The sequence below is a fragment of the Musca domestica genome, unplaced genomic scaffold, assembly GCF_030504385.1.
Source record: "Musca domestica strain aabys unplaced genomic scaffold, Musca_domestica.polishedcontigs.V.1.1 55, whole genome shotgun sequence".
In the NCBI taxonomy this organism is placed as follows: Eukaryota; Metazoa; Arthropoda; class Insecta; order Diptera; family Muscidae; genus Musca; species Musca domestica.
Window position 1 is genome coordinate 5,253,847 of NW_026712355.1, and position 26,752 is coordinate 5,280,598.

The 26,752-nt window shown below is 40.8% G+C and overlaps 1 protein-coding gene across 1 annotated transcript; it reads right to left on the bottom strand.

Moving 5' to 3' along the window:
- Positions 1-581: 581 nt before the first annotated feature.
- Positions 582-25,534, bottom strand: LOC101899916 (microtubule-associated protein futsch). The gene is made up of 7 exons (XM_059128580.1): positions 24,736-25,534; positions 24,432-24,668; positions 20,758-20,795; positions 15,276-20,674; positions 15,105-15,149; positions 12,642-12,734; positions 582-12,571 (listed from the first exon to the last, which is right to left on the bottom strand). The coding sequence occupies exons 1-7, from the start codon at positions 24,910-24,912 to the stop codon at positions 1,146-1,148; spliced, it is 17,415 nt and encodes a 5,804-aa protein (XP_058984563.1). The 5' UTR covers positions 24,913-25,534; the 3' UTR covers positions 582-1,145.
- Positions 25,535-26,752: the final 1,218 nt, after the last annotated feature.

The window sequence follows — 26,752 nt, forward strand, 5'->3', positions numbered from 1 at the left end:
GGAAACACCTATCATCTACCTGAACGAACATCACCATGGTTAAGGAAAGAGCGGCATTTAGAGTTTATGAAGTCAAGAGGTGAGGGGGTCTGAGACTAGAGAAATGACATAACCTTGCAATATCATTCTTCAGACCTAATGACATAACGAAAATATCCGGTGGCAGCCAATGTGCAAATGTGGAATTATTGATTTGCTCAGCCCCTCTGGTCATTACCTAGGACGAAATGTTATAATTTATGATGGGCATTGAGATCTGTAGCTTAGCTTCGTCTCTAGGATTGCAGCGTTGTACTGCGGCGACTACGATGAAGACGTGGACGACGAAGTCTCGCTGGGGTCTACAACAGGAAGCCATGTACTCCGTTCGCTATACTCCTGTACTCGGTTTAAGCCGGAACAATTCCAGAAGTGCAACTACTTGCATCCGTTGCATATCACCGAGTTCGATATATTTGGGATACGGTTATGACAGAAGGAGTAAAACCATGGTCCGAGGTTCGTCTCCAGTCCGGCTCGGACCAGGATCATTCGGAGCCCCCACCACCCCACCAACTCATTAGACAGCACCAAAAACTTGATTTATATTAAAGTATTCTTTACATTTATTTTATTTTTTTATATATATGTTTAATATGTTTCCAAAGAGTTACATTAAAGTAAACACTAATATTTATAAGCTACGAAAAGAAGATATAAAAAAACAAAAAACTACTTCTTGTTTTTCTTTAAATATGTAGTTGTAAATAATGGAACAATTTTTCGAAAAAAAATTACTTTTGAAATTTTTCCATGACGAGTAGAAGATGATAACATTAAAAGAAGAAAAGAACAAGTATGGCTAAAAGCCATTAATATTTGCATAAGAAATACGAAAAAATAATAAATAGTAGTAATAAAAAAATGAACAAATACCAAATAAAGTAACATCCAGTTAAGCAGCGGCAACAAATTTTCTGAAAAAGGAGGCCGGGTCTCTTTCACAGTTGATGAATTAAAAACCAAAATAAAGTCCAATTCCAAATTGTTGTCTTTTCTCGAATAACATCGTTTTTCAAATTTTCATAAAAAAAAATCGTTTAAATTATCTTTAAAAAGAACCTTATCCTATCAATATAGTAGCTAAGTTTCTAAAATGTATTAAGTTATATACGACGAACTCTCGTTGCGCGTTTTGTCGTCGCTGGCTTTTGTTCTTCGGCAGCATTTTCTTGGGGCTCTGTCGCCGGTTCTTCACTTGCAACAGCGGGCGTGGCAGTTTGTTTACGACCTCTGGCTCGGCTGGTTGTGGGTTTTGGAGCTTCTTCGGCCGTGGCATCCAGGACTTGCACCTCATCGGCCGCTGCCGCTGCTGTGTTGTCCTTGGCGGCCTTGCGGCCACGTTTGACAGGCACGGCTGGTGAATCTGTTGCCTCAGCAGCTCCCGCCGCTGCTGCTTTACGTGCTGCGGCTGCTCCACCCCTTTTGGATGTGGTTTTATGTTCAAGATGTTCATCTTTGTTAGCTTCATTGTGTTCTGCCGCCGATGGAGTTTCAACCATTTCCACAGCAGGAGCCGGCTGCTGTTTTGGAACAGCTTTTACTGGTGTACTTTTCGCTCGAGCTTTTTTAAGAACTTTATCGAGTGCTGTGGCCGCCAACTCACCTTCTTCCATCCGTACTTTTGCTGCTGCAGCAGCATTACGACGACCCGTTGTTCTGGCAGGTGTTGATGATGACTCTTCGGGAGGTTCGATTTGTTTTTTCTCTGCCTCCAGTATTTGAGGAGATTTTTTGGCAGGTGGTTCTTCGCTCACATCTTCATGTTCTGCTTTTGCTTTTCGTGTGCCCTTGCGAGCTCTAGAAGCCGTTGCAGTCGTGCTAGTGGCAGGAGATGGAGAAGTAATTTCAGGTTCAGGTTGAGTATCAGTTTGCTCATGACTCTCCGTCTCTATTGTCGCGGCTGTTTCCTGTGAATGTTTGGCACCTCTAATGCGTTTACTGGGTTCTGGTGTCTCTGGATGCTCGCTCTCCAAAAGGGGGGTTGCCGTTTTACTCGCACCTCGTTTAGCTGGCTGCCGTTTGGTTGGTACTTCGGCAGCAGGCTGGGCACCACGCTTCTTGGGAGATTCAGCCTTGAGTCTTTCTTCTTCCAAAAATTGTTGTACTCTGGCGGTGGGTTTACGGGTACGTCCTCGGGCCGTTAAAAGGCTGCCAGGTGATTGATCTGATGATGATTCCGATGATTTTACCGGATCAACTTGTTTGCCGGACTCTTTACGAGGCGAAGTTTCGGTTTTCTTCTTTTTCTTTTCGTGTACCTCGGAGTCGGAAGTTTCATCATAGCTGTGATGCAAGGTGGCCGCCTTACGTTGGGGAACATTGCGGGCACGTTTTTCTGAATCAGGAGTCTGCGTTTCAGTTGATGCTTCTGTCAAGCGTTGAGGCGTTTGGGGAGTATCGACGGATTGAGGAGGTGTAGGAGTTGGAAGTTCTTCAACGTCGGTATGCGACTCTTTTCGTCGACGAGTTGTTTTTGATTTTGTGGCCACGTGAGCTTCCTCTTCGTGAGATGCCTCAGGGGGATGAGAAGCCGCTGCTGGCCTTCTACGGCCACGCCCCTTTTTCGTTACATCCTCCTCCTCGTGCACTTCTTCGTGTGGCTTGTCCTGTTGTTGTACTTCTGGGTGTTCCACACCTTCATCAACCTGTTCGTGTGTGGCACGACGTCTTCTGCCATGCAGAGGAGCCTTTCGCCTGGTACTATGATCCGGCTCATGTTCTCCAGCATCCTCTTCATGATCCTCATGATGATCTTTGCCACGTCCTCTACGGGTACCACGAGTTGGCTTTTCTTTCTCCAGACTTTTATTGTGTTCCTCTTCCTTTTCTGTTTCGTGTTGCACCTCTTCCTGTGGTTGCTCTTCATGTGCCCTACGACCTCTTTTGGGTTTTATGACACTTGTATCATCCTCATGATGAACAGCTCCTTTACGTCTTGTAGCCTTGGCTTTAGGAATATTTTCATCATCAGCACCCTTAATTTCAGCATCATTTTCATTAGTTTCTTCATGGGTATGTTGTTCTTCTCCATGATGTCGTTGCCTTGGATGATGCTTAGCTGGTTCTTCGACCTCGGCAGAAACGTGATGGCGCTTTGCTGTCCGTTTAGATGACGTTGCTGGAAGTCCTTCTTCATCTTCTACGTGATGATCTTTAGGAACATCCTCAACGGCCTTATCATCATCGTGATGATCATTCTTAGCATGACGTCCTCCCCTCTTCGTTGGCCTAAGATTAGTATCTCCAGGTTTATGATGTTCAGCTGTGGAGACTTTTTCAGAACTATCCACCGCTGTCGTTTCAGGTTTGCCGTCTTCTTGAGGATGAATTTCAGTGGAAATGTCTTCATGATCAGCTGTATGTTTTCCTCTACGACGACCTCCTCCTCTTTTAGGAAGTTCTGAGTTGTTCTCATTGTCATCATTGACCTCGGTTTTGTGCTCGTCTTTGGACATGACATGTTTGCCTCCACGACGACCCCCTGCTCCTCTTCGAGGATGATCGGGATGATCTTCATGGTCATGGTCGGGTTTTTCAGTCTCGCCCTCGGCTTTATCATCTTCTTTTGATTCCGTTTCATTTGAAACCTCCTCCTGATGAGTGGCATGTTTGCCTTTACGACGACCGCCAGCAGATGGTTTTCGGGAATAATCTTCATGAGTAGGTTCTTCACTATCGTCCTTGACAGTATCAACTTCATTTGACTCCGCTGGAATTTCCTCATGCGCAACGACATTCTTACCTTTTCGACGACCAGCTCCCCCTCTTCGAGGATGTTCTAAATTGTCTTCATAATGTTCATGTGATTCCACAACCACTGCGGTATCAGCTTCTTTCGATTCTGTTTCTTTAGAAACTTCTCCATGAGCCTCTGCGTTCTTTCCCCTACGGCGCCCACCAGCAGCTGCTTTACGTGGGTGTTCTGCAGTCGCTTCTTGTTCTTGGTTCTCTACCACATCTGTTGTATCACCTTCTTTAGTTTTCGTTTCTTTCTCATGTGCAGCATTCTTTCCCTTGCGACGACCACCAGTTGCTCTCGCCGAATGCACCGCAGCATCTTCATGAAGTTCGTGAGAAGATTCTTTGATATGTTGTTCTTCTTGTTTTGATGGCACTTCTTCTTGATCAATATGTTTTTCCTCTGGTACCTCAGCCACTGGAGCTTTACGCCGACCACCTCTTGTGCTATGAACAGCAGCAGCCTTTTCAACCTCATGATGATGTGGATCTTTACGATGGCTTCGTTTAGTTGTTTCCTCATCATTTTGCTCCGATTCTGGCACTGTTTCGGTGGCCTTTTCTTCTGCTTCTGTTCCAGTTGACGTGGCTTCCTCTTTCTGTTCTTCAAGTTCAGTCACTGTTTCATGAACTTTTCGACGGGTGGCCTTTCGTACAGGTGGAGTACTTACATCTTCAAGTTCAACATTGCGGCGTGAACGTTTAGTAGCAGCAACTGTTGTGGCTTTCGCAACGGACTCGGTTGTTTCCTCTTGTCCAGCTTCCACTGCTGTTGCCTGTTTAGTTCCATCTTCGCTCGGTTGAATAGCACTTTCTTCCGGTATGACAACTTCTTCATGCTTTGCACGATGATGTCTTCGAGAGGATGTGGTAGGAGCTTCCGATACGTCCTGGCTAGCTTTTCTTCGAGTACGTTTGCTACCAGCTTCCTTTTTAATATCCTTTTGGTGGTCATCTTCTACTTTAGTTTCTTCTGATATGTCAGCGACGTCTTTTCCTTCGATTTGTGGCTTTTCGGCGGGTGGCTCTGCAGCATCATGGGTCTCTTCGGTACTGACTTTGCGATGACTGCGCTTATTCACGGCATGTTTGGCGTGTGAGTGTTCCGCAGTTTCGGTTTCAATTTTCTCTTCAGCCTCAGTGGTTGGATGTTCCGCAATTTTATCCAAATTCATTGCAGTATCAGTACTCGGTACCGTTTTGGAATGCTGTGTTTCCTGACTTGCCTTGCGGCCTCTACGTTTAGTACCACGTTGAGTTTCCGAAGTTTGTTCATCAGTTCCCTTGGATATTTCTTTTTCGTCCACTTTTTCAGCCGGTTGTGCTTCCTTGTGTATTTCTTGAGGCATATCATCTTTAATTCCGGATGTTTCTTCAATTGTGGCCAAATCTTTGGTGACATTCGTTTTAATGTCTGATTTTGAATGTTCCGTGTCTTGACTTGGCTTACGGCGACTTCGCTTGCCTTCTACAGGTTTCGAGGATTCCAATGATTCAGCAGGTGGTTCTTGTTCTGCTTTGTGGGTTGAAAGTTTTTCGGTATTTCCAGTCTCGGCTGGTGTTGATATTTCCTCGATTACTTCCAAATCGACGGGTGTGGAATCGGATTTGGTGTCAACCTTTTGATGTTGAGTATCCTGGCTAGGCTTTCGTCGACCACGTTTAACAACAGTCTTGGTTTGCACTTTTGTTTCTTCTACAGATTCTTCTTTTTTCTCGGCCGAGATTTCTGATGTAGATACCTTATCCTCAATGGCAACCAAATTCGTAGGTGTATCAGAGGATTTCGCCTCTTCTTGAGTATCTTGACTGGGCTCAATTTTTTCATTATCTTTTTGAGTTGCTGATAGTTCCTTTTCAGATACTTTGATGGTTTCCTGGGAAGTTGCAACTACCACATCAGTTTCTCTAATATCCGCAGTAGTTGTTGGAATCTCCTCAATTTTATCCAAAATCGTTGTGCCATCGGTTTTCTTTTCCACCTTTGCATCGTGCGTATCACGACTGGCCTTACGACCGCCTCGTCTACCCACCGGTTTAGGAACTTCTCTATGTTCAACTTTCTCCTCCTCTACTGTCTCTGCCGTTGATTTGATCTCCTCAATTGTGTCCATAGCTGATATCGGTTCTACCTTTGTTTCCTTTTTATCCTGACTAGCCTTTCGACGGGTACGCTTGCTTGTTGTCATTTTGGGTTCTTCTGTAGTTTCGTCCTTATTCTCTGTGGATAATGGTTCGGAACTTTCCGTTTCCATTTCTTGAACAGCGTCGGGGGCTTGAGTGGTTGGAATTTTTTCTTCTCCACTGGAAACTGCTGTCTCGATCTCTACCGGACCACTTTCAGTCCTAACAACATCTTCAATTTTCTCCAAATTATTCTCAGTATTCTCTGGCAGAACTTCTGATTGGTTTACAGTTTCATGTTTCATTTCTAAGTCTTCTGTTGTTTTCAATTCCTTGTCATTGCTGTCGAAAGTCAAAAGAGCCTGAGACTTTTCTTCTTCGGCAATCTTTTCTACTTCCTCGGAAACATGTTCATTGGTAGCAGAAGATTTCTCTTCGTGATCGTGGAAAGATGAAGAAACTTCAACCTCAGTGATTTTATCCAATGCACTGTTGGCATCTTGGTTTCGGGAAGTTTCAACCTCATCACTGTGTTGAGAATCTTGACTAGCCTTTCTACGACCTCGTTTAGATTTTGTCGTTTGATGTTCCTCCGAAATTTCAACGGTTGGTACTTCTTCTTTTTCATGTGCTAAACGATTGCTACGTTTGTTTGTGGGCTCCGAAGTTTCATCCGTTTCTTCGTCGCACTTTTCAAGATGACCACGTTTACGTTGACCACCAATTCTTCGTTTCGAACTTCCACCATCTTCGGAATGTACAGAATCCGAGCTGGCTTTTCGACTCTGTGTACGTTTGGTACACTTTTTCGGCTGTTGAGTTTCTTTTTCTTCCGGATTTTCCACAACATCCTCTGTTGTTGGGGCCTCATTGTGATGTTCTTTTTCTGATTCCGTTTCCTTTTGCTTTTCTTCTTCATTTGCATATTTCTCTTCCTGTACTGTTTCAGGAGCACCTTCAAGTTCTTCCGAGGCACCCACTTTCTCATCTTCATCTTCTTTTGGAGTAGTATATGGAATTTCTTTCTCTTTTCTAGATTCTTCCGCAATTTTCTCCAGCTGATCTTGTTGCTCTTGGGAAGACCTACTAGGTTCTACTTCGCTTTGAGGCTGTTGTGAGGTTTCCTCATTGAGAATATCTTTTTTACTTAGAGCTTCTTCTTTAAGCTGCTCCTTATTATCAGAAACTTCTTCAACGATTTCCACAACAGGGGGTAGTTCTCCAACAACTTGTGTTCCACTCTTGGATGCCACCTCCTCGGTTTTTGAATTTTTACGTGTTCGGTTAGTTTTTGCCGGCAGCTCAGAGACATCATCATTCGAACACACACTAGACTGGGAACCTTTACGCGAGCGTCCTGCACGTTTTCTAGGTTTAGGTGTGTCATGCTCTACATGATCTGCAATTTCTTGCGGCTTTTCCACAGTTTCAGGCTTATCTTTAATTGTAACCTCAATATCATAAGTTTTCACCGTCTCTTGTTGGTGTTCAGTAGATTCGGAAGAAGAGGCCTTTTCCATGGCAGCATCGGATGATGATACCGTTTGGGTTACAGAACATTCTACAGTTACGTCTGGTTGTTCCTTATCTGCTGCTTCTGGCAGTTCCTGGGATACATTCTCGTTGAGAATAACACCTGGGAGTTCTGCAGCTTCAGACTGAGTTGCAGTTTGAGCCACCTCCTCAGCTTTTTCAGACATAACCTCCGCCTCTGTAGGTTGGGATTCTTCTTCAGGTCTCGTCTCAGTGGCATCAGTTTGAATAGCATCTGCAGTGGTCTCCTGTTTCTCCTCAGATTGTGTAGATACATCTGGCTCATTGGCAATTTCGTTTGTATCTTGGCCTTGAGGTGTTGTTTCCGCTGTAAAGTTCTCTTGCTCTTCAGATTCTATGGAAATTTCTTCAATTTCTACGGGTTTGACATCCTCAGATATGGTTTCTTGAGCATCACCCTCTTCTTGGGGAAGAAATTCTGATTGCTCATCAATTTGTTTTGAAATTGATTCGTCATCAGCAGGTTGAGGTTCTACAGATTTAGACTCATCGGTTTCAATTGTCTCCTGAGATTTAGAAACATCAGCAGCTGACTTTTTCAACTGCAATTCAGATTCTTCTTCGGCGGGAGATGGGCTAGAAATTTCAGATGTTTCCTTTTCAACTTCGCAAATCTTATCTTCCGAAACTTTAAGATTTTCTTCAGATTCTTTAGAAATATCATCAGCTTCATTATGGCTCTTTTCAAAACCTTCCGGCCCGGAAGCACCTGATTTTTCGGAATTCGGAACTATGTGGTCATTTTCAGGCACAATACTTTCCTGTTTCTTTATCTCTGCAATTTCTGTGGTTGAAACTTCATCAGTGGATTCCTTAATGGACGTAGATACCAAATCTTCAGATTCAGCTTCCACAACATTATCCTTGCCGGCAGTTTGTTCTGCCTCTGCCTCAGCAGCTTCTTCAGTTGATGTAGAGACAACATTTTCAGATTCCGTTTTCCGTTCATCTTCTTCAACGTTGCCAATGGCTTCATCAAGTTCTAATACAGACGCTGTATTTACCGAGGAATCAATAACTTCTGTACATTCTGGGCTTTCAGCAATTTGGATTGAGGAATTTTCCCTTTCATTTTCTTCTGTCTCAGCTTTATCCGCTCTCAAAGGTTCCGAAATATCTGATGTATCATCTGGTTTTTCTTTTTCGGTTTCTTGCAACTGTTCTGGCTCAGCCCTCAAAGATTCTGAAAGAACTTCAGTATCTGATGTTGTAGTTTTCTGCTCTTCTTCGGCTTCATTCAATTGCTCAGCCTCTCCATCGGGAGCTGAATCCTGCCTTATGGAGGTCTCAGATTTTTCCTCCAATGTTTCTGCAGATTCTGGAACCAATTCTGAATCTTTGGCAATATTTTCAACTTCTTTCTTCGCTTCAGGCAAATTGGAAGTTTCTGATGTTTCTGGGAATTTTTCTTCTACTTCTTCTGCTTTCTCTTCTTCCGACAAAAGAGAAATTTCTTCTGGCTGTGTTACAGGCTCACTTGTTTCATCAATGGGTTTTTCAATTGATGGTGACACTTCTGAGCTTGTAATTTCATTGGAAGCCACCACATCAGATATTTCCTCCAGTTTGTCTGTATTACTCGCCGGGTCTTCTTCGGCTGAAGCTTGATCGTCCACAGTAGAGGTTTCAAGTTCATTTATCTCAGCTGATGTTGATGAAATTTCTGCCCTTTGGGAATCTTCTTCAGCTGACTTTGTAGATGATTCCACGTTTCTACTCTCCAGCTCATGAGCCACATCAGATGATGATTCCACATGACTTTCAATGTCTTGTTCAGAAACATCATTAATGGAGTCATCCATGAAAATATCTTCATTTTCTTTTACGGAAACATTGGATTTATTGCTTTGAGGAGATTCTTTCTCGGCAGATTTTTCGATGAGTTCAGAATTAGAAGGCTGCTTCGTTTTCTCTGCTTCTTCAGAATTCTCATGTTTATTTGGTTCTTTTTCTAGGTCATTTCCTTTTTCCTTATTCGGAATTTCTTCGCTTGGTGCGTTTATTTCTGTCTCTTGGTTGCTATTTATTGCTTGGCTTTTATCTGTCGTATCAATTTCAAGAACACTTTCCACTTGGACTAAAGAACTGCTAACCTCTTCATCAATAGAATCATCCAAAAAGATATCTTCACATTCTATGCTTGGAGTTTTTGCTATACTCTTCCTTGGGACCACGACATCAGATTCACTTGGCACGTTCACAGTTTTGTCCGTTTCATTGGAATTTTCATTCGCTGACACTTCTTTTTCATCCTTTTCGGCAACTTCCGCAATCTCATCTTCATGAACTTCCACTATTTCGCAAGGGCCTTCTTTGTTTTCTGTTACAGCCTCAATATCATTGTGGATTTCAGAGCTCTCAGGTTTGTCCGAATCTTCCACCTTTCCTGCAACAACCTCAATATCATTGCAGATTTCAGTGCTCTCGGGTTTTTCTGAAACTTTCTCCTTTTCCAAAAATTCTTCGTTTCCATCTTGTGTTTCCAAATTTTCATCTGTATCCTTCTCATTCTCCTCACTGTCACTGCTGATCAATAATGATTCGGACAGCTCATTACCCTCTTCACATAACGTGGTTTTCAATGTTCTATTTACATCCTTGACTTCTTCATCCTCTTCTTCCTTTTCGGCTTCATTTACAGCCCTTGGAGAATCTTGTAGAGTCTTATTTGCAACTTCAGCTTCATCATTGTCATCATCGCTAACAACCAGAGAACCATCCAAGGCCGATTCACCAGTTTGATCGAGCAAATTGATGCCACTGATATCAGCCTCCGCAGCATCAATGATTGGTGTGCGAGGACGTTTTTCACTTTGCACAAGTTTTGAAGCTGTTGTTGACAAAGGATCCTTGGAAGAGGTTAGGGCCACAGAACTTAAATTTATCATTGCTTCAGATTTATTTGCCATGGTTTCAGATTTTGTACAGGTTTCAGGCACCACACACACCGAATCATCATCCAGTTCTACAACGGATTCATTGAGATCTTCCGCCCTTGTATCAGTGAGTTCATGGACATCATCATTGTCATCTGCATCTATTTCGGAGCCTAGAGTCTGTTGTAAAGGATCAACTTGATCTGCCCACTCTTCAACCTCCGTTTTAGATAGATCCGACAAAACATCAGCCGCAGTAAAGGGTGATTGTACATTGGGTGTTTTAAGTAACAGCGATTTTCTTGGCAAACTCTTTGCCACAGGAGTTTGGATATTGGAAATTTCATTTATTTCCTGATTTTCTTCCGACTCGGTGCCGACAACTTCATCCACTTCGCCAAATGAGTCTGTTATACGTTTGCCGAAACGTGACACCACTGGGGTTTTAAACAACTGTTCCAAATTGCCAGAGCCCGTCTCATCATTGAGTGTAGCATTCAAATCATATTCCGTGGAATGTACCATTTCCACTGAGTCTTCACTCTTTTGGATGACTGCACTTGAGGGCGTCGTTGGTATCATTATATTCTTGGCAGTTGGTGTCTTAAGGAATCGATCAAGATTTGTATCCACATTATCGCTCGGTTGGGGTTTTGGAGTATCCATCATTTCTTTGACACCACCAAGAATTGGTGTGGAGGCGACTTTGGGTGTTTTCATTAGTTCACGCATACCCTTAAAACGTGGTGTACTACAACTTTTGGGGGTATTCAGCAGCTCTTTAACTCCTCTCAGTTCTTGGCCAGCATTTTCGGCAGCAGATGAAGTTGTAGCTGAATTATTTTCCTCCTGTTCTTCGTCTTTTTCTTCTAAAAGTTCTTTCACACCACCCAAAGCTGGTGTTGTTGCCTGTTTGGGAGTTTGCATAAGTTCACGCACACCCTTAAAACGTGGTGTACTACAGGTCTTGGGGGTGTTCAACAATTCCTTAACACCTTTAAGATCATTTGAAACAGTTTCATTTTTGGCAGGTGATGTACTGGGAACTTCGTTATCAATTTCTGCCTCAGCTTCTTCTTCCCTTATTGATTGTTGTTCCTGTTCTGTTGTGTCCAAGAGTTCTTTCACACCACCCAGAGCTGGAGTGGTGCAAATCTTGGGAGTTTGCATAAGTTCTCGCATACCTTTGAAACGTGGAGTTGCTGATGTTTTAGGAGTCTTCAACAACTCCTTAACCCCTCTTACATCGATGTCCTGATCCTCCTGCTCCACATCGCCAGTGGACGACATGGCTGTAGCTACAACAATTTCTTGCTGCGATGATTCTACTGTGGGTGTATCCATTAATTCCTTAATGCCACCTAATAGAGGGGTGGCACTAGCTTTAGGTGTTTGCATAAGCTCTCGCATACCCTTAAATCGTGGAGTTTCATAGGATTCGGGTGCATTTTCATCTTCTTCACTAACCCGTTTCGTAGGAAGCTCTGCTCCTTGGGGTGTTTCCAAAAGTTCTTTTACACCTGCCAGCGCAGGCGTTCCAGGTGCTTTTGGTGTTTGCATAAGTTCACGCATGCCTTTCAGTTGCGGGGTACCCAAGGGTTTTTGTGTTTTCAGTAATTTTCTTACACCTTTTGTTTGTAAATCCTTGTCCTCTCCCTCTTGATCCTTGTTAATCTGTGTAGTGGGAGTAGCGACCTCTATATTTTCGTCCTCCTGCTCCTTGTTAACAGTTGAAGAGTTAGGCACCTCTTCATCTTCTTCTGCGGCCATACCTTGTTTAGGAGTCTCCAGAAGTTCCTTTACTCCACCCAAAACTGGGGTTGTACTCACTTTGGGCGTCTGCATTAATTCACGCATACCCTTAAAACGTGGCGTGCTACATGTTTTGGGTGTTTTAAGTAATTCCTTCACACCTTGATAATTTTTCATTTCTTCTTCATTCTCTGGAATCTCCACAACATCATCTTCTTCGTCAGTAACATTATTTGCCTTTTCACTTAGTGGTGTCTTAACTAATTCCTGTATATTTTGCAACTTTTCTTGCTCTTCTTCCTCCGTCTCTTCGGGTTTTGATTTTGGTGTTCGCACCAAATGACGTAAACCTCTAAAGGTTGGTGTATCCTGTTCTGGTTTAGGCGTCTTGAGCAATTCACGCATTCCCGCCATAGCCGGTGTTCGGGGGCTATTTACATCAGCAGCTATTTTTACCGATTTTTTCTTTATTGGTGTTTTAGTATCTGTAATAAAATAAAAGAATGATTATATTTATATCCTGTAATGATGTCGCGAGGTATGAGAAAACCTTACCTGCGCTATCGTCAACTTCGGCAACAGTTCGTTCAACAACATCACCGACTACGGATTGCTCATCATCATCCGAAATCAAAAGAGTTTGCATATCTTGAAAAAAAAAAATAAATAAATAAATAAAAATATTAATCAAAAAGTCTTGATAAATGCTATAAACGAGTCTTGGCAATTTATATCTGGGAATAAAGAAAAAGTAGGACTACAAGCGGTAGCTTCAAAACAATTACCGAAAAGACTTTTGCTAAATAAATAGTCCACATGGGCTAACTCTGTTTTAAAGACCATCAACTTCTTATGGAATATAGAATGTATGAATGTTTACTACTGCCGAACAATGAATGTTTACTACGGTAATCCATGACTCGACCTCCAGGCAAGGGGTGACCCCTAGATGAAGCTAAGCTGTCTAGGAAGAAGGCGCTTGAGGCAGAAGGAAAACAGAGCGACACCGCCACTGATGGTAAACTGGCCCACATACAAAGAGGCAAGGAACAACGGACGACTATAGTCCGATAAGTTGCTGCAGATCCATCCCAACTATGAGATACAGCTTATTATCAGGATGAACTTGAAGATTGTTGGAAAGTTCGGGAGGACCTAGCGCAACAAAAGGAACTTCCCATAATCCTCACTTATAGAACAGGAGTAAAACCTGTCGGGGCCCAAAAAGGGCGACGGCTGTAGAAAGCTCCTGTTCCTCTGGAAAGGTGGTATCGAAAAAACAGCAGTCTTCTAAAAAAGTCTACTAAGGCACCCAAATCGGGATGGAAGCTCAAGAGGAATTATCCCAGAGCAACATTAAGTGAATTTTTGAATGCTCCAGTTCATCTGGAAATGTGGTATTATCGAAGAAAGATGAGCTAAGCAGGGAGGAACAATTTCAGCGCAACATAAGGAACTTCCCATAATCCTCACTTATGAACAGGAGTAAAACCTGTCGGGGGCCCAAAAAGGGCGACGGCTGTAGAAAGCTCCTGTTCATCTGAAAAGGTGGTATCGAAAAAATAGCAGTCTTCTAAAAAAGTCTACTAAGGCTCCCAAATCGAAATGGAAGCTCAAGAGGAATTATCCCAGAGCAACTTTAAGGGAACTTCTGAATGCTCCTGTTCATCTGGAAAGGTGGTATTATCGAAGAAACATGAGGTAAGCAGTCTTTTAAAAAGGTTATAAAGCTCTCGAATCGGGAAGGAATTTGAAAAGAAACTATTCCAGCACAACTTTAAGGGAGATCCCTGCTTACAGAACAGATCCAAAAAAAGGGGCGACGATTGAGGGTGGTATCGAAAAAAGGGCAGTCTTCTAAATAAGGATACTAAGGCTCCCGAATCGGGAAGGAAGTTCAAGAGGAACTACCGAAAAAGACAATGCCGAAGCAGTATTCTAAGAAGGCTGCAGAACCGAGAATGCCAACAAACAAGTCAAAAGAAGTTACGGCTACTTCAACGTCTACCGTACAGCGGGACCCAGAAGAATAGCAAGCCGAATTCTGCCTCAAAACCCTTTAAAGCGGATCTATCGAGCTCATCTGAGGCCTTATCATCACTACCCATTGCTACGGCGGGGATGGTGACGCAACTGGACAAGAAGGTAGCCACAAAAAGTGACTATGGAACCGGGAAGGAATTTCCAAAGAATGTATCTCAGCCAAACTTTAAGGAAAATTCCGATAAGCAGGATCCCCACTCATAGAACAGCTGTGAAACTTGAAACTTGTCGAGGCGACAACGGGAAGCTTTTGTTAATCTGAAAAGGTGTTATTGAAGGAACAGAAGCTCCAGAGCAGAGACGGATAAAAAGGTAAGCCACGATGATCGAGCAGAAGAACGCACCTTCTGCTAAAGAGTGCTTTTCCAGGTTGGGCCTTTCAAACGCGTGAAAATAACTAAAACACAAAAGTTATTATTGAGAAGTTTCTCAATCTTCAACGTGTGACTGTTTGGTTAGATTTATGCTCCGGCGGTGTCACTGAACGATAAGATTGGATATCGAGTAACAAAAAGTATATCGGATTTAAATGGCATGCGCTAGTCTTAAAGAACTGATCGTTACTAGCCACATATATCTCGGCATACTAGCCACATATATGTTCCTCTTTTGGGTTACGTAAAAGAACAGGTCTACGACAACAGACCAGCGACAATTCAAAACCTCATGGGGTGGGCCACCAGCGATTGCTATTTGGTTATGAAAAAATATAAAGTATAACACCAGGAATCTGTTGGTCCAAACTCATAAGCCTTCTCTTGGGTTGTTGCGTTGGTGCCAAAGAAAAATTAGGTCATCACAACACGAATATTTCAAAGGATGATCGGAAACAGCTTAAGACGAGGAGGTGGTTTTTTATGAAGAATATGGACAATTCTTACAATCCCTCGACAGCGTTTGTTGATATAGAAAGAGCGATTGACATTGTACAGCTTAAATTGGTCCATAAATAATACATGAAATGAGTATATTTACCTTCATCCGGTGCAATATCTTCGACAATATTTTCAGAATCGATATCTGCAAAAAATTAATAAGAAAACGGTAATTATAAAATTATCTAACAGAAGTCATATTTTACATGGATAGCATAGTGAGAACCATTCTTCAAAGTTCCACCAAAAAATGTTGTCCCTCAATACATACCTTCAACATTTTTTTCCCTTGTCACATCCTTTATATCTTCCTCGTCTGGTTGAGATGTACTTTCGCTAGAAATAATTTCGTCTACTTCGTCTGATTGAGGCGTACTTTCGCTAGAAATAATTTCCTCTTGTTTATCATTAGAACTGGCAACATTTTCATTAACAGCTCCATTGGAAGTTTCATTGCTTTCTACCACTGGTTCTTCAGATCTCGGAATTTCTTTATCTTCCAATGACACTGCGGAAGCTTTTTCTTCTTCTGTTGTTTCACTTATGGATTCGATTTTATCACCATTATCCGCCTCCTCTTGTCCATGTGCTGTAATCTCCTCCTTTTTATCGCCCAACTCTTTCTTTGACTTATCCAAAATTTCTTCTGCCTCCTCCTCCTCTTCTTCAATTATAGCACCCATGTCTTCATGTGCTGTCTCCACAATAGGTTCCGTCGCAACTTCAGAAGAACTTGTCGTTGGCTCTTCCAGAACCACCTGGCTTATTTCTTCCGTTTCCAAAGATATGGAAGACCTTCGGCGTGTTATACGTTTTGGTGTCAATGGTGTTTCACTTACAGCCGATAAGGAAGCTCTTCTTGTTTTCTTGGCGGTGGGTGTGTACGATGTAGTTTCCGCAGACATTGAAGCCCGCCTGGCACTACGTCTGGGTGTGAATGTGGGTAAGGCTTTAACTTCATTCTGACTTTCATCTGTAGATTCTGTTGATGCTGTTGATTTTCGACGAGAACTACGTCTTGGTGTTAGAGCGAGTGTTTCTTTTTGTTCTTCGGCTAATTTTTGAGCAACACTTTGCAGAGATATTTCCAGATTTTCTTTACCATCATCTGTTGTTGTATTTTCAGTTAACATTGATGCACGTCGACTGCGTCGCTTGGGTGTACGCGTACCGATGGTTTGATTTTCAATTAGTTTATTGCTAATAATATCTTTTGAGGCGGATGACATTTTCTCGTCATCACCTCTAGATGATGATTCTAGGTTTTGAACTTCTTTGTTATTTTCAGTGGGTGCATCCGTGGAAGCAATATCATCAGTCTTTTCTGTTGAAAGAGGTTCCGGAATTTCACTTTTTTCCAACCTATCAGAGTTGGATTGTTCTGCAACCACCGTTCCAATTGCTAAGTCATCGACCTTTTCATCATCTTCAGATTTATTAGGAACATCCAGCTCACATGGAGTTTTAGGCGCTTCCGAGGTTTCATTCTCATTCGAAATTTTGTTATCTTCCTGGTTGAGAACATCTTTGTTTGATTCCTCTGCTTCCTGGGTAGCAACAATCACATTTTCTTCTTCCAAGCCCGGAGTTTTCTCTTTTGAAGTCTCTTCTTCTACTTCGTTGGAAGTAATCTCTTCATTAGTATCTTCAGTATTCAATTCTTCGCCTGTACCTTCCACATTATTTGCTGGGATTTCGTCAGAGGAAGGTTGTGGTTCCTCGTCTTTATTAGAAACTTCAGTATTTGCTTCCTGGCTATCAAGTTCTATTTCTTTTCCAGCAGAGTTTGGATCTACCAAAACTTCTGATTCTGATAGACTTTCCTTGGAAATTTCCGTTGATTTTTCGCCAGACTGAGGAACGTTTATTTGGTTATCTTCCTCGAGAATGGTTGAAGAAGTTTCTTCCGCTTTAGCCTCCTCCACATCAGTTTCTTGATAATCCGTGGAAACGGTGTCCTGTGTAAGCCTTAAACTTTCATTTTCCTCTGTTAGGGTATTTATGCTCTCGACATCATCTTGTTGTTCAAAATGTTTTTGTTGAATTTCATCCGATTTATTAAGGACATCTTCGATTTCTTCCAATAGCTTATCTGTGGTAACATCAGAATCTCTTTCAGCCAATTCGATGTTTTCAACCTCCTGCTCAAAAGTTTTGCTGTTTGAAGCAGATGTGTTTTCAATTTGTTCAGAAGAATCTAGAGTGATTGAAATATTTTGCGGAGCTTCTTCGACTTCGGATTCTATGACAGCAGATTCTTCAGTGGCTTCACTTTCTTCAGCTATTTTTTCATTATTTTCAATTTGTTTAGAAGATACTTCTGTTTCTATGACCGCATGTTTTTCAGTGGCTTCTTCTCCTGTTTCAGTAGATTTTTCATTTCCTTCAGCGGTTTCTTCTGTATCTGGGGCTTCGGGAGCAGTAGATTTGTCCAAAATTGCCAATTCTTCAACACCTTCAGCGTTTTCCGCTTCATTGCTTTCTGGGGCTTCCTCAACGAATGAAGTTTCTACAATTGCAGATACATCATTGCCTTCAGTTGTGCTTACAATAGCTTCATTCTCTTTAGGGAAATCTTCATGATCTTCTTCCGTTTCTGCGAAATCACTTACAGTTGCCTGGGTAGCATCTTCACTTTCTTTAGAAACTGTTTCATTTCCCTTCGACGAATTTTCATTTTCTTTGGAAACAATTTCATTTCCACCCTCCTTGGCTTGATTTTCAGTTTCCTTAGGCAAATCTTCAATCTCCTTGGAAGCAGGATTTTCTTTTGAAATATCCTCAGACTCCTTGAGCAAGTTTTCAGATTCCAGAGGCAAATCTTCAGTCTCTTTAGGAACTATTTCAGAAAGATCTTTCTCAGAATTGACTTCTTCATTTGAATTATTTTGATTTTCTTGTTCAGTCTTTTCGGTATTCAGTTGTTGAGTGGTTTGATTTTCATATTCTTCTGTGGTATCGGGTTCTTCTTGTACTTGGGACAAATCATTAGTTGACTTCTCTTCTTCTTTGATGACTTTGTCTATGATGGAATCATGTGTTTGATTCTGCTCAAGTAATGAACCTTCAAGGGTAATATCTTCACAAATTGGTTTATATAGGGGCTTTGAAGGTGATGTTGATGCTTCTACAGCTTCTGTACCAACATTATTTATAGATTTCTCTGAATCGGCTGTGGAATCGAGTTCAATAACATCACTGGATATCCGTCGTACGCTCACAGATTGGGGTGGTTCTGCGAATACCTCAATCACATCGCTCGACATTCTTCTGAGACTCGTAGCCATGGGTTCCACAATTTCCACTACATCACTGGACACACGTCTCACACTGACGGCTTGGGGTTCCTCACTATCATCATCACCCACATTCACCTCATCATCTTTCTTCGGAACATCTTCCGCATTCGAGTCTTCTTTTGATTCTACCACAGATTCTTCACCAAACCCAGTTTCAATTTCCTCAGATTTCTTCGATGCATCTTTTGCTATTTCCTCACAATTCGAATCGCTTTGCTCATTGTCTCCAATTTGTGTTGAGTTTTTCTTTGGAGATATGTTTTCATCTCGGGAATTGTCCACAATTTCAGCAAAGCTTTCCTCTGAGGCACAAACAGCCATTGCCTTTGAGTCTTCCTGGGAATTATTTTCTTGTTCTCCCATTTCCTCTGCTCCTGCTTTGTTGCTTTGCTGAGCTGGATAATCATTTTCTTTTTCCATTTTACCAGACGCCGTCAACTCCTCAACATCAATTGGTGTTTCCAAACTTTTGATTTCCACCTCCTTTTCGGGGGAGAATGTTACATTCAAGGGGGTTGTCGTTTTTATTGCCCCACCACTTGTCTTCTCCTCATCTCCATCATCATCATCATCTGAGTCAACAATAAAGGTAAGACTTCGATCTGGCTTGTCACTCAACATTGCCTTTTGTTTATCGGCGGCAAATAATACTGAACGCGTTGGTGTGGCTGCTGCCATGGATTTTCTACCAGCCATGGGTGTTCTCTTTAAAATGCTGGGTGTACGCCCTCCTCCCGGTGTCTTAGACACCTGGGCCACATTAATGGGCTTGGAAATACTGGGTGTTACACACAGGGATTTTCGAGCCCTAGTTACCAGGCGATCACTCATCATTTGCTGGGGTGATTTCTCTTTGATGGAAGTGAATTTGGCCGGAGATGCTGCTATAATTGAGCGCCTCGCCTTGGAGATATGCGATGAAAGTGGCACGCCGCCCACTGACTTGCGCACCTTGTTGAGGGGCGATGTTTTACAGGTTGATTTTCGATTGGCATAGCTAAGGGGTGTTGATGTTTGTGCCCGACTAGCGGACATAGGTATAAGTGAAGAGCGTCTGGTGGATCTTGTTGGTGTAGTAGTAGTTGAGGCACCAGAATTTGAGCTGGACTGTGGTGTGCTCTCAAATCTCTTGGCTGGAAAACTTTTTCGAGAAGGAGTTGACATACTTATTCTTCGCGATGGCGGTGCTGTTTCTGTTGCGGCGGGAGTTTTAGGTGTGACAGGTGATCGTAGAGCCCCTATGCTTGTGCGCAAAGGTATACGATTTATGGGCTCTCTGCGCGATGTTGTGGTGGCACCGGCTTCCGTTCTCTGTGGTGTGTTCATTTGTTTCTTTGTACTTGTCAAAATTGCTCTTTTCATTAGGGACTGGGGTGTTCTCATTGGTGTGGTGGCTTGCGCTTTTCCAGCCTCAGTTTTACCAGGTGTCTTCAATACAACATTTGCATTGATACCAGGTGTAGATTCATCACTTAATACCTCTATAACACTGGACGTATCGGTGGAATCTACACTGATAACAGACAGTACAGAACTGGGTGTTTCTAATCTGTTTTGGTCGTCTTCACTCACCACAGGCGTGGAAAGCAATGTGCCGAGGCCCAGGTTCTCCTCTGTAGCTGTTTTGTTTTGTCTATTTCCCTTTGGCGTAAGGGGCAGCTTTTTGGCAGAGGCCTTTAAAGCAGATTTCAAAAAGGGACTTGACACCGGTGCCAGTTTAGTCGGTGTGGTAAAATCCACTAAATGCATTGATGTGTTGTTCTTGCCACCCGTTGTCGCTGCAACTTTGCGTGATGTGGAGGGTGTTTGAAAGCTAAGTATTTCTTTACTTTTATCCATTTCCCCATCGTCGTCATCATCATCGTTTAGTACACTTTTTGGTGTACTATAGACACTTTTCGGTGTATTGGGAGCCCTAGTGACCAGCACCTTTGGCTTAAGTATGGCCGTAAAGGATTTCTCAATTTTAACTCCCGCTTCACGTGGTGAAAAGGATGTGATGACCACATCCGATTGATGGCACAATGATAAATGTAGATTTTTCTTCTTTTTCGTACTGGCAGAGTTCTCTTTGTTGTTGGTACAATTGATTAAATTCATTTTTGGGGTTTCTTGTACTTCGGCGGTTGGTAATGTTTTCAATTCAGGTTCGGGCGTTACCTCACGCCCTGTTTCTTCTGTGGTCGGCAGCATTATGGTAGCAGCTTCTTCCTCCTCTTCACCTGTTGCTGGCTTCTCTTCTGCGGCAGTTTTTTGAGGTGATTCTTTAACTTCTTCGTCTGCTACTAGTTCAATTTCGGCAGTGGGTTTTTCGGCGTTGGATTCAATTGATGTATTTCCCTCCTCATCCGATTGTATGCAATAGGCAAAACTGGAAGAGAAAAAAAATAATTACAAAGGTTACACAACAATTAATCAAGTATTCAACTAATGGATTTCATTTTTAATACTTACTTGTGAACGGTAAGCCTGGGGGCAGGTTTCTGCGTATTCTAAAAAAAGACAAGAAAATTAATTAATTAAGATAATTGAATTTAAAATTATTTACAACATAAAGAGATGATGACATAAGGTGCTATGGAGCGAAATGATTTTAATGTATAGCAGAAAGACTTGGAAGTATGGCACAACAACGCACAGGAGAAATGTTAAAATCCAAACAGAATTTATGACGACGTCTTCGTTCTGTATGTCGCGCATCAGAAGCCTGGATGTTAAGGATTTTAATACGGATCTGGTTTCTTCACAAAGAAAAAAATAACAAATTATTGCTAACGAATTTAGAAGTTTGTTTACAGTTTAAATACGACACTGTGCCATTTTCGACTACTCACTTGGATGGAAGAGAACTGACTAATGATAACTAACTTGAATAGAAAAGAAATATTGGGTAACGTACGAAGATAGGTCTAATGACACTGAATTACTGTAAAACTCCACTAAGTGCTGAGGTCAAAGACAAGTAACATATTCCAGGTTCTACGAAGATAAAAACCAAAAAAAAGACAGTTATTATGCTACTGTCTGTTGCTATTTAGTCAAAGAGTTTTTAAAGTTGAGTGTCTTTTAGAGATGAAGGTCTTTTTGGCATGTTGAAAGTAGTATTTTAGACGAGCTATAGGGTTCCTCTTTTAATGAACTTAAGGTAGTCAGTATAGGCGAACTACCCAAGCTGAAATACGTCTCTTAGACGTGCTAGAACTTATACCAGTTGATCGGAGTCAATGTGGGCTAACTACACAAGCTGAGGGAACTCTACACTAGTTGCTAGGAATCTCTTTGACGATGATTTGATATTTTAGACTAGCATCTAAAAGAAGAAGAATAAAAATATGTTGCACTGCAATAGTCGGGATGTTAAGGATTTAAGCTGAAAGAAGTCTTTTGACATGCTGAAGGGAGTCTATATGAGCGAAGGAAGTCTTTAGTCAAGCGGAAATCTTTTAGACGAGCTGAAGTCAGGTTTCTAAATGATTTGAAGGGAGTCTTTTAGACTAGCTGACAGAAGTCTTTAAAACAGCTAAACGAAAAATCTTTAGACGATCTAAAGGGAGAGACTTTTTGTGGAGGGCCTAAAAAAGGTCTTTATATATGAGCAAAAGGCACTAGAAGCTCCAAATGCGGGCTTTATGGAGACAAAGAGGGGCTCTTTATAGTCGATCTAAGGTAAGTCCAGAGAGACAATTAATAAATGGCCCAACGTTATAGAAGTACAAAATGAGGATTTACGGATTTTGCTTTTTAAAATACTCCAGACACAATAGTCCCACGGATTGGTATGCGGAGATTTTGGTGGCCATTGTGCGCTGGAAATGAAGCGAGGAGCCTCATTTTGTAACCATTTTGGGTGGCGCGTGCTGAGTGCGATGGTGTTGAGCCCTTTAATAAAGGCTTTAATACACCCTCCAGAATATTTTCGCGATAATATTCGGCATGAGCGACCATCGGCTGTTATGGCGACCTACATTATCACCATGGCCGACGCTTACGTTCTAGTGGCCAACTGAAGGTGCACATTTTCAGCTGAACTCTTTGGCAAGTAAACACGATTATTTTGTTTGTTTACAAACAACGAATATTTTCTCATGGGAAAAAACCAAATTCGGCAGTTCACCACTTTCGGCTAAGCGAAGCAACTCTTTAGCTCTTTTGAGTCTATTTCCTTTCTGTTGCGGTGTGAGTTCTTGCACTTTTTGCAATTTCAATGGCTTCACGAGAAATTTTTCCATTTTTAGGCCACTGCGACGCGGTTTTCGATCTAGTCGCCTCTTTACTTTTCAAACCATTCCTGATGTTGCTGTTTTCTTCCGTCCACTTCCATGACGTCCAGCTACGCTACCACTATCACGCTTGACTTCCATTACGAATAATTTACCAGTTATCGGACGAGTGGCTTAGAAATGACAGCAGTCTGAAGTTGGTTGCAGTGTTTTCATGTCACCCTGTACAATACCTAAAGGGGTTTTAAAGACAATCTGGATAGACTGCCAACCCCTATGTTTATGGAAACAAAGGGGATCTTTACAGACAATCTTAAGGCGATCTAGACAATCTAAAGGGGATATAGAAGCCCTACCAGAAGTATTTATATAAAGATGATCTACAGGGGGTCTTTATAAACGACCTCAAGGGAATTTATAGACTATCTAAAGGTGTTTATAGACGACCTGAAGGTGGTCTTTATAAAAGACCTTAAGTGGTTTTTTGATGACCCCAAAAAAGAAGGTTTAAAAGCGATCTAGAAACTATAACCCAACGGAAGTATTTAAAGACGACGTAAATGGATACGGTGGAAGATGTAAAAAAAGAGGAGATTTATCCGATCTATAGAGTCGTTATAGACGAACTCAAAAGAACCTTTATGAACGCCCTAGAGGTAGTCTTTATAAAACAATCAAAAGGGTTTTATAGCCCATGTAAAAATATTATTTTTTGAACATAGATTGTTCATAGACGACGTAAAAGAAGTCTCTATGGATATCCTAGAGGGGCCTTAAGGGGCTCTATAGAACACGAAAAAAGAAGACTTATGTCCGATCTAGAGAAGGTATTTATGAATGTCTCAAAGGAATCCTTTATAGAAGAACCGAAAGGGGTCATTACAGGTGGAAGTCTTTAAATCTAAAATTCTAATTTATTTATAAACTATCAAAAGATGTATTTATATACGATCAAAAGACAGTGCCTTAAGACGACCGATTAAAACAAGTGTCTTTGAAGTAGACTTGTCTAAAAGTAGATTTAGCCAACTTATAAAAATATTTTCTCTGTGTGTTCCCGGAGTCTGCAAAATTTGTTTTTGTACTTATATTTCAAAGCCAATGATTGGCGGAAAAGTATATTACGTTGCGCGCTTTAAAGGTATTAACCAATTTTGCCATGGAACTGAAAATTTAACAGTTTGGCCGTCCAGGCATTTCACTCATCGTTTACGCTTTTTATCTTATTTTAACAATGAGGAAAAAATATCAAATAATTCTGATAGGAAGCAGGCATGGTTCTGGCCCTTACAAACCGATGTTATCCTCTTCAGGCGACATCCTAATAAATATTGTCTTCTTTTTATAATCTAAAGGATGTTTCAATTTAGTATGGGTTCCTTACAAAATTTAACTATTGATAGGGGTTGAAAAATTGTCACCACAAAACTTCATTTTCTAAGTCCTAAAAGAACATTTTTATAATTCTCAACACGCAAAAAACACAAATAACATTTTTTTTAAATTTAAACCAATACCTTTTAAAATTCACTTAAAATAATAATTCAGGAGCAAGTAAAATGTTATCGTTTTCAAAAAATGACCACCGCCGTTTCGCGCGCTTTCTTACAGATTAAAAGAAGTGTGTTTACGCGGCACATTTCTTCCCCCTCTTGAAGACCAGGGACAGGCAGTACAGCACAATTTTCGTAAGCAAACAAATGCCCAACATGTGTTGCACAGCAAATCTCTTTTCGATTTACAAGAACTGAAAGAACAAAATTCCGCATAACAATATTTGATAGGCAAGGCTTGTTAGCTAGCTAGCTGACTGGCTAGGTAGGTAGGTACATAGGAAATATTTCACACAGCGAGCAGCGATAAGGATAACAAACATTACAACAACAATAAATAGTTAAAAGTAATTACCTTTGCAGCCGGACTGGAAAATGCCGACGGTTTGGGTATGCCTATTTGTTTTTGCGGAGTCGATACATCTGTACCTTCGGAATCTTCACATTTTGTGGAATTTTTATTATCAAATTCCCATAAATACATTCTATCCAAAATTTCAATTTTGGTGTTATTAAATAAATTTTGTTTATTTTGCACCACCTCGCCATTTATTGAAATAGGATAGTCTGTACTGAAATTCCGTATGGTTATCTGCAAAGGGGGAATGGAAATAATTTTAATAAAACCAAAAACAATTTTGGAAAATTAAATAATTTACCCTTCCAAAGGCATCGGCTTCAATGGCACAGTGTACATTCTCTACTCGTACATCATCCAATATCAAATCACAAGTTGTATAGCGGCCAACAGAAAATTTACGGCCTTTGGCCAAAATAATTCTGTCATGATTGCCGGTCTCATCGAGACATACAAATTTAGCGCCTTCAAGCGTCATTTTTACGGAAAGTAGAAATGCAGCAGCGGCTTGGTCCTTGCTAGACACAAAGGATATATAGTAACTTTTCCACTAAATATTCTTGTTTTTGTAGTTTTATTATACTTTTCCTTGGTTAAAAAAAAAACAGGATACTATTTTTTTCTTTCTTTTTCCTTGTACAAATCTTGTTATTACAAAACTTCCTGTTTTTATTTTATCTCGTCACATTTACACTTTTGATATCTTGCATGTAATTGTGTGTGTGTACAGCGTTCGCCGCATTTGCAAAAAAAAACTTTATTCTATTTCGCAAGGAGGCAACCCACGAAGACCGAAGCCGTCGAAGTAAATGGAAAACGAGTATAGAAAGTTTTTTCTTCTTGTATTCATGTAAATTTTTCTTCTCTGGTCGGCAAAGGTTTAGAAATTTTTGCATTTATTTCACGTATTTCTTATAAATTCCATTTGATTATTGAGTAACTTTAGTATTTATATCTTAATCACTGCACTTTTTTGTAAAATACTTCATTGGAAATTTTTTTAGTATTGGAATTTTTATCTTTTCTCATATTGCCTTCAGAGATTTTTTTCTGCACACAAATACACAATGACGCCGCTTTCCGAAAGCCGAATGTAATGTTTGTGTTTTTTTCCTGTCGTATTGCCCACAATTTTGTTCGTTTGAAAATTATTCAAATACAGGGTTGCATTTGTGCGAATACATGGACAGCAGATATTCCGCCAGGATAACTGGGAAGTCAATAAAATGAATTCTAAAGCTTCAAAGTGTTGTAAACATTTCGTTTGACGTTGTTTTTTATAAGAGTTTTATTAAGAAAAATATGAATAAATTAATGTAAATATTGCAAAAATACAACATTGTTGTCATTCAGCAAAGGATGTTAACACAATATTGGTGTTGCCATATCGACCAATAGCAGTGTTGTAAACGCTGAACACAATAAAGCGCCAAGAAGCAATTAGGGTAGTTCACATGAAATGTTAGCTTGATCAAAACTTAAAATGGGGTACACACCATGGCTCAATATGAAATGCTGATTAACATCAGAGAAAAGCTACTCTGTACTGCATCTTTATCATGGCAGAAGAATACAGGTAGATGCATCAACGTTTGGGAGCAATGATATGTCAAAAAATTTAAATGTTTTTTCAAATATAAGTAGATTTTTATATGTTTTCTTATATTACGTCATCCGGAGGCTATTATAATTCGCGTTTTTCAACAATTTTTACAAATTTAAATAATTTTTCATTCAACATTTTCAATTCCAAAATTGGTTTGACAGTTCATTGTCCCAGCAGCTGTGTCGACGCGTCTACCTATATTCTTCTACCATGATCTTTATTATGTCAATGAGACTTTTACATATGCAACAATTTATTTATTTATTTTTTTTTTTTTGTTTTACATACTTTTCACATTATCATATTTAGGAAAATCCAAAAACATGAATGAAATATTGGATTTTTTGCTCAAAATTGAATCCATGATAGAATGAAAATATTTGGTCTTCGATATCATAAAGGGAAAATCGGTTATCGTAGTAACAACTTTTAGATTATTGCAGTTCCGGAATAGACCAATTGTTTTATCCCAAAATTGTGCATTTTGTTGCCCATTAACATGGAAAATATGCATTTCTGTTGCATCTAAATTTGAAAAAACTTCAAATAAGTTTTTTTATTCCAAACAATACGTAACGTATACAAACTGTGTATTTGTCTGTTCCAGAACTACAAGAATGTTAAACTTTTTACTATGATAACCGATTTTCCCTTTATGATATCGAGATAGGCTGTAGTACCCATTACGAACTTGAAATACCAAATTTGAAAC

Coding starts and splice junctions, on each gene's coding strand:
- LOC101899916 (XM_059128580.1), bottom strand. CDS start 24,912: ATGACGCTTGAAGGCGCTAAATTTGTATGTCTCGATGAGACCGGCAAT. Junction 24,669..24,735: donor AAGCCGATGCCTTTGGAAGG/GTAAATTATTTA, acceptor CCCCCTTTGCAG/ATAACCATACGGAATTTCAG. Junction 12,572..12,641: donor CGAAGTTGACGATAGCGCAG/GTAAGGTTTTCT, acceptor ATTTTATTACAG/ATACTAAAACACCAATAAAG.